The sequence below is a fragment of the Callorhinus ursinus genome, unplaced genomic scaffold, assembly GCF_003265705.2.
Source record: "Callorhinus ursinus isolate GAN/ISIS: 27379988/994484 unplaced genomic scaffold, GSC_fseal_2.0 scaffold24, whole genome shotgun sequence".
NCBI classification, from domain to species: domain Eukaryota; kingdom Metazoa; phylum Chordata; class Mammalia; order Carnivora; family Otariidae; genus Callorhinus; species Callorhinus ursinus.
In genome coordinates, this window is record NW_027397086.1 from 20,347,487 (window position 1) to 20,355,379 (window position 7,893).

General features: G+C 41.8%; 1 protein-coding gene across 3 annotated transcripts in view; it reads left to right on the plus strand.

Moving 5' to 3' along the window:
* Positions 1-5,489, plus strand: part of EPB41L4B (erythrocyte membrane protein band 4.1 like 4B) — a 127,198-nt gene extending 121,709 nt beyond the window's left edge. For 2 of the 3 annotated variants that reach the window (XM_073876592.1, XM_025888568.2), the window contains one exon: positions 1,591-5,488. In XM_073876592.1, the coding sequence (XP_073732693.1) occupies positions 1,591-1,660 (70 nt within the window). In that variant the 3' untranslated portion in view covers positions 1,661-5,488. Of the gene's footprint in view, positions 1-1,590 lie in introns of all 3 variants that reach the window. The other variant, XM_073876590.1, reaches the window with a different exon arrangement.
* Positions 5,490-7,893: the final 2,404 nt, after the last annotated feature.

Consider the following 7,893-nt stretch of genomic DNA (forward strand, 5'->3'; position numbering starts at 1 on the left):
AAAGCCTGGAGAGTATTCTAGGCCCTAGGGATGCACAGTAAATAAAACAGAAATCCTTTATGGAGTTTACAATTTAGTGTTGGGGGAGAGGAGACAGACGTTAAATAACTGTGTGTGTGTGTGTGTGTGTGTGTGTGTGAAAGAGAAGGGAGAGAGAATGAGGGAGAGAGAGAGAGAGATGGTGACAAGCTAGGGAACAAAATGAAACCAAGAAGGGCATAGGGCAGGCTGGGATGGCCTCATTGAGGTGGCTTGTAAGCAGAGACCTGAGGTGGGGAGGGAGCAGGCTGCAGGTATTTGGGGAAAGAGTATACTCAGGAACAGCCAGGGCTAAGACCTCTGAGATGGAGCATGCTGGGAGTGGTTAAGGAGGGGTAAGGGGGCTAGTGTAGCCAGAGTGGGATGAATGACAGGGCAAGAGCCCCATGAAGTCCGAGGTTGGGGCCAGATTTTACTTACTGGTCACAGTAGAAACTGATTTCTATCCTGTATGAGATTATTTAAAAACTTGAATTGTGCTTTAGATGTATACTTCTGTGTGTGTGTGTGTGTGTGTGTGCACGCCCATGTGCACGTGTGTGTGCATGTGAGTGCATGCACATGCATGTCCATAAACAATGGAGACAGATCCCATAGTTAGGCAACGGGGCCTGAGGGCCAAGAAGTCAGAGGCAACCCCTCAAAGCAGCCGATTTTATTTCATGCAATTTGTTTATTAAAATGTGGGGGAGGGGCGCCTGGGTGGCTCAGTTGGTTAAGCGACTGCCTTCGGCTCAGGTCATGATCCTGGAGTCCCGGGATCGAGTCCCACATCAGGCTCCCTGCTCGGCGGGGAGTCTGCTTCTCCCTCTGACCCTCTTCCCTCTCGTGCTCTCTGTCTCTCATTCTCTCCCTCTCAAATAAATAAATAAAAATCTTAAAAATAAATAAATAAATAAATAAATAAATAAATAAAATGTGGGGGAGGAGCTCCTGGGTGGCTCAGTCTGTTAAGCAGTTAAGCGTCTGCCTTTGGCTCAGGTCGTGATCCAGGGTCCTGGGATTGAGCCCTGCATTGGGCTCCCTGCTCAGGTGGGAGTCTGCTTCTCCCTCTCCCTCTGCTGCCCCCCGCCCCCCTGCTTGTGCTCTCTCTCTCTCAAATAAATAAGTAAAATCTTTTTAAAAAATAAAACAAAATATGGGGAAGAGAGGACTCTGGGAGAAAGTGCATTTGAAACCAATTTAAAGCATGATTGAAAGAAATCTAACCCCTGGACATCTTCCTGCTCATTCAGAAGACCTTTACTGAGACATAGCTATGTACCAGTCCCTATGCTTGGCCCTGGGGCTTCAGAGATGAATGACATATATGGTCAGTTCTCTGGGGAGCAGTGCCCTGAGGAACTCTCAGTCTGGTGGGGGGACCCAGTAGGTAGCCAATTTCAGGTCATTGTAACGCTAGCAAGTGTCGGGGGTCCTTAAGGAGCCTGAAAGGGAAAGTTGAGAACCAAGGTCAGAAAAGAAGACCTGGGGTGGCGGGTGGGGGGAATGATACCGTTCTTGTCATTTTTTTAGTGGAATCTCATTATTTTGTCACCTACTTTTCTTCAGTGCAGAGACGCTCCGGCAGGAACTGGAGAGAGAAAAAATGATGAAAAGACTGTTGATGACCGAACTGTGAAATTCTCCCTTTGTTGCCTGGAGGACGGCATGGTGCCTTCTGTCCGTTTTCTTTCTTCGGGCTTTGTGTGCTCACTCCAGCACAACACACAGATGTGTGCTCTGTTCACCCAGGTCTCCGTGGTTGGTTGAAGCCAACTTCTGGCTTGACTTTTATGGGAGAAGTTATTTTCTGTCTCCTGAGTATTAGAGTTTTTCTGCTACTCAGTATAGTTGGGATGGGATTTGGGAAGCCTAGGAGAAGAAAGATGGGGAAATGGGATTCCCTTTTTAGTACTACCTGTGTGTCTATATTAATAACCACAGGGGTTAATATGGCACGGAATCCTTTGCTATCAGTCTCAACCATGATTTTGTATGATTGAAACTTGCACCAAGCTTCAACTGTTTGTTAAAGAGTCATTTTTAATGAGAGAATAATTCTTTACTGCTGGTTTTTTCATTGACACTGGTAATTATACAGATCTTATAAAGTCCTTAACACTCATTTTTATTCAGACATGAATCGATGAAGTAACACAAGAAAGTTGCGATCACCAGGATTACTAAGTACTTTGGCGAAATCTGAAATACAATTTAAATTGTGGATTCATTGGATATGATATTATTTGGGATAAACAGAATTTTTCACTGAACCCAAAGTAGGAAATTATAGCTTAAATTGTCTAAAAATCCTTACGAGGATAAAATGATTCAATATCAAGATTCATTTGGGTGTTCCATAAAGGAAAATTATTTCTAAAGTTAATTAATTCTTGTCCTGTTGATAGAACCTTGACCAGATGACACTTTGTTCTCTTTTTATATAGTTTCAAGAAATGTGTTTTTAAATTTTTATTATGCACTTAAACAACTTTGCAGGAATAAAGGCACGCCCTCAGCACAGACTAGCCCTCTGAACCGTTACCCGAACTCTCAGTGAATATGCACACATTTTTTCATAGCTGTGACCAGTGTGTATATACTCTTTGGTTGTACTTCTCCACCTCACCCATATCTTCCCTTTCCAGTACAGATTCTGCTCTCACCAATTTAAATGTCTGTATATCCATGTAACATGGTTAACCTCACTTCTCCCTATTATTAGGTATTTGAGTTATATCCAATTTTTCACTCTTATAAATAGTGCTGCTATGAATGTCTTTGTAAAAAAAGTTCTCCTTCCTTTGGATTCTTCCCTTGGGAATATCTCCAAAGAGGGATTACAAGGTCAAAGAGCATGAAATATTTTATAGCTCTTGTTTCATATTGCCAGATTGCTTTCTAGAAAGATCCAGTCTCTGGGTTGGAAGGACCTTACAGGTTATTAGTTCAATTCCCCTATTCCCTCTGAATGCTTGAATCCCTCTACAATTTATGATGCCACCAGCAATGTATAAGCATTTCTACTTACCAGTAGTTCTGCCAGTATTGGGTTTTGCCATTTTAATTTATTTTTGCTAGTTTAATAGGTGTGTATAGTTGTTCTTGAAAGGTTGTTTTATTTCATTAATTGCTAGCAAGGCTGAGCACTTTTCCATGTGATGATTTACTAGCTGTATTTCCTTGTACGTAGAATGTCCATCCATTTCTTATGACCACTTGTTAAGTGGAATTGATCTCGTATATTTGTAACAGAACTGTATTTTTATGTTGTATTGTATAGTTTGCTCTCCTGTCCCTATCCTTAAAACTGAATGGTGCCAATAATTTGATACTAATGATTATAAAAAAAAATGTAATGCCTCTCATTTACTGGCATTGTTGTAAAATGAGGTATGTAAGCAAATATTCAGATAACGGAGGATTAACCCTTTAAGTGCTGAATCTTTAAAATTTTAATATTTTTTGAGGGAAATCTTTCTAAAATGCGTTATGCACTTCCCTGCCTTAGTAAACAGTATACTGGAGAGTATTTAACCTTTTCTTGATGAGTCATGGTCATCATTAAAAACATCAGCCCCTTTTGTTACCTTAGTGTGGTGCGGTGATGTCATCAGGAGCTATCAAAATACATAGGGCTTGGCTTTGCCTTTCACAGACTATTGTGCTGTTCTCACCGATGAATTTTACTGCTTTCTGCTCTATTGGTGAAGCCATCTGGGGCATTTGTGGTGTTTGGGACTTTTTACTCCCATACTATATGGCCCCTGGCTATACTTTTAAAATAGTTTTACCTGTTCTTTATCTCGTGCACATGATCCAAAATGTGTTCCTGTACAAGATGGGGGAGCTCTCTGTGTCTGGGGTTGTAACCTCTTGCCAATCCAGCCCCCTCCTCCTAACCTGCTTTCTGAGTCTTTTGCTCTTCACCTCCTGCTCTCTGATGGAAACCTCCAGGGCAGAATGGAAGTTTTCTTGGAGAAGCCAGGGAACCAAGTATGACCTATGTGTCAGGTAATGCTTTGCTTCTGAGGAGGGGTGCATGGGCTTTTGGGACGCTGTTTTCAGGAGGCTCCAAGCCTCCTGCTTTTTTCCCCACATCCCCCTGGGTTCAGAGATGTTCAGAAGTTGATGTCACTGGAAGTCTGATCCCAATAAGTTGGCTGTTACTGTATATGAAAACCCAGTACCTTTGGCAGCTCAGCTCTAACCAGTAAAATCAAGAGGATTCCATTGTTTCAGCAGTTGTCCTGGTTATTTGCCTCCTTAAATGTATGACGGGTGCCTGACATGGTGAGCTGAGGAGATGACTTCGTGTTGGGTGGATTCATAGGGACAAAAATAAATCGGTAGAATTGGTTTACCTTTTTCATATACTTAACACAGAACAACAGCACTGTACGGTCACACAACACATACCTTATGTCTGGGGCAGAGTTGGGGGGGGGGTCCGCTTATTGACATAATTGTGCCAGAACAAGGGCTCTGAACTGTGGACCACAGACTCCTGGTGGGCATGAGGGGCGTATTACAGGGGGCCTGGGAGTCCCGCAATTCACAGAGTTTGTGGATTGCAGACTGCCCAGAACATCCTTATGTTTGAAGAATTTAGAAACTAGATCCTAGAGCATTCAGAAGATCCCATCTGAATGCACCCCAAATTTTGTATTCCCAAGCTATCACAGGAATATTGAGATCTTTATCTTTCTTTCACCACCTCAGTTTTTTTCAAAACTTGAAATTCACCATTTCAGCCATTTTAAAGTGTGCAGTTTGGTAGGGTTTTTTTGTATGTTCCCACTGGTATGCAAACATTACCACTCTCTAATTCCAGAACATCTCCATCGTTAGAAAAAGAAACTCCCTATCTACAGTCACTACAACTTCTCCCCTCTCCCTGCCTCCTAGCAACCACTGATTTACTTTCTGTCTCTGGATTTCTGTCTATGGATTTGCCTATTCTAGACATTTCATATAAATGGAATCATACAACATGTGGTCCGTGGTGACTGGCTTATTTCACTTACCACAGTGTTTTCAAGGCTCCTCCATGTTGTAGCATGTATCAATACTTCATTCCTTTAACGGGTGAATAATACACACCAATGTATGGCTATACTACATTTTGTTTATCTGTTCATCAGTTGATAGACATTTGGGTTACTTTCACTTTTTGGCTATTATGAATAATATAAATATTCATGTACAAGTTTCTGTATGAATATGTTTTCAACTCTCTTGGGTATATAACAGATTGGAATATAGCGGGGTCATATGGCAACCAAAAGTAAAAAAAAAAAAAAGAAAGAAAGAAATCACATATACCAGGCAGTCAGAAGAATGGGTATGTCTGTTACTGGTTAGATACTGTAATATAGCACTGATTTGGGGGAGTTTTTAATAACAGAAAAAAAGTTATCTTAGAAAAATGGTTTTGATGAGAAGAGAGAATAAAAGTGCTGTCTTTCTTTAAAAAATGAAAATGAAATTAAACTCAGGTGCATCTCCAGGTTCTTGTTTGAATAGCCGGCTCTTGTTCAGCCAGCAGTCTCTGAATGTTCAGGAAAAGTGCTTCCCCAGAAAATGTGCACTATGGAGAAAACCACAGTATTGATTGGCTGCTCAGTGAATTCACATCACTGTGGAGCAGAGGGTCTCTGCAAAACCTGGGATATAACAGAGGGGAATATGTGCTGAGAGTGGGAACAGGTCTCCCTCCAGGGCTCAACTCTTACAAGAAAACAAAAAGAGGGGCACCTGGCTGGCTTAGTTGGTGGAGCATGCGACTCTTGATCTTGGGATTGTGAGTTCAAGCCCCATGTTGGATGTAGAGATTACTTTAAAAAAAATCTAAAAAGAAAAAAGCACAAGATAAAATCCCAAAAGGTAAGTTAAGTGAATGTGAGAGAACCTCGTGAAAGGAAGAGCCAAGTCAGCAGGGACTTGAGAAGCAGAGTAGTTTCCAAGCCCTCACGAGGCATGCAGACTGAGTTGAGTGACTGATGACAGCTATGGGGACTCTCCCTAGAAAAAAACCCATTCATCACATGTTCCAGCACTTTTATAAGGTCCTCACACCACCCCTGAAGCCCATCTATGGTCCCCTTTGAGTCCATGAACCCCAGGTTCTGAATAGTTGAAATCTACAGGTTACCTGCAAGCCTCATTTTAGGCTGTGGTTGCAAACCCACCTCCAACACCACCCCCCAACATCCCTTACAAAAAAAAAAAAAAAAGCCCACATGGTTTTATCAGGCCAATTTACTGCAAGAATGATCTGGTTTCCACTGGCCTTCTATCTGGCACCATCACTCTTAATTGTTGTAATTAAATTGAAGGGAATAAAATAAGAAAGTGAAAGATAACAGCTTAGATTCTAAAACCAGAGACTCCGTATTGAAATCAGAAGCCTAATGCTTGCTTTATTGATTGATTGATTTTTGCTAAATGTTGGTCCATTTATAACTTACCATATCTTTCCTGGTGAACAGGAACAAAAAGAAAAGAAAGGAACGGCAATTTTTAAGAATGAGTTTTTCTTTTTTCTTTTTAAAGAATTACATATTAGATTTTTTTTAAAGATTTTATTTTTTTATTTGAGAGGGAGCGAATGAGAGACAGAGAGCACGAGAGGGAAGAGGGTCAGAGGGAGAAGCAGACTCCCTGCTGAGCAGGGAGCCCGATGTGGGACTCGATCCCGGGACTCCAGGATCATGGCCTGAGCCGAAGGCAGTGCTTAACCAACTGAGCCACCCAGGCGCCCTACATGTTAGATTTTTTGATTGGCTTTTTTATATTTTAAAATGTTACGCATTGCAAAGCTATTTTGGGGGGGAAGAAATCTCTTTGTTTTGATTTTCTTCAGTAATTACAGCTCATCTTTTTTCAAACAATAAATTGGTCTACTTCTTGTAAGAACTGGTGTATGGGGAAACCTAGTGAGGCCCAAGCTTTTCATGAATTACATCTGATTCACCTGCCAGGCTAAACATGTTTAAACTTCAGCTGGACAATTCACCATCGGTGTCACCTGATACACAAAGGCAAACACCTGACCTCTGGGTCACATAGCACTTTTTACTGTTTCAACCCCATCTCCCATCTCCCGGGGTTCAAAAGGGATTGAGATGACTAATGTCTTTTTGAATATTTGTATTTCATAATCTTACGCATATTCGTTCACGCCATCTATGGTGTCAAACCCTATTGAGCCTCACTCTCCGTCATCTTACCGAACCTTCTTTGCCTTCACAGAGGTTACTCAAGTCACTCCACAGAGTCTGGGCCATTTTTGGAACCTCTTTGCTCTTCTGCCTCCGTAATAATTTTCTTTGTTTATGCAATTAAATAAAAAGAAATAGAAAAAGCAGGCTAAAATACCGGCTCTGCAATGTCAGCGTCAAAGGAATTGTCCATGTTTTCTAACAGAAAACAGTTTAGCAGTTACCACTCCAAAATCATCAAAAGAACTCCAGGACCTAGCATCTTCTAAGTGCGTGGTGTGGATAAATGGCTGAGTCAACAAGCGACAGTGAATTGCAAGCAGCAGGAATGTGTTTGAGAAAGTGAATTCGGGGCGGTAATCAGGCATGGTGTGGTCCTGCCAAGGTCTGGGCGGCCTGCTGCAGGGAAACAGGGTAAACCAGCTGCCTAGTTTTGAAGGAGTTTAGGTTATGCAAGGGCACCAGTAGTCTCTGCTGATGACACAGTTCAAAAGTCCGGGAGAAAGGACTGAATCTAGCCCAAGAGCTGGGTTCTAGTTTCCACTCTGGCTCTAAGCATCTCAGTTTACCTCTCTGGAGAGTGGGGATCCTGCTATTTCAACTTACTACTGTGATGACCCCAAGAAATAATGGGTATAGCTTTACATAA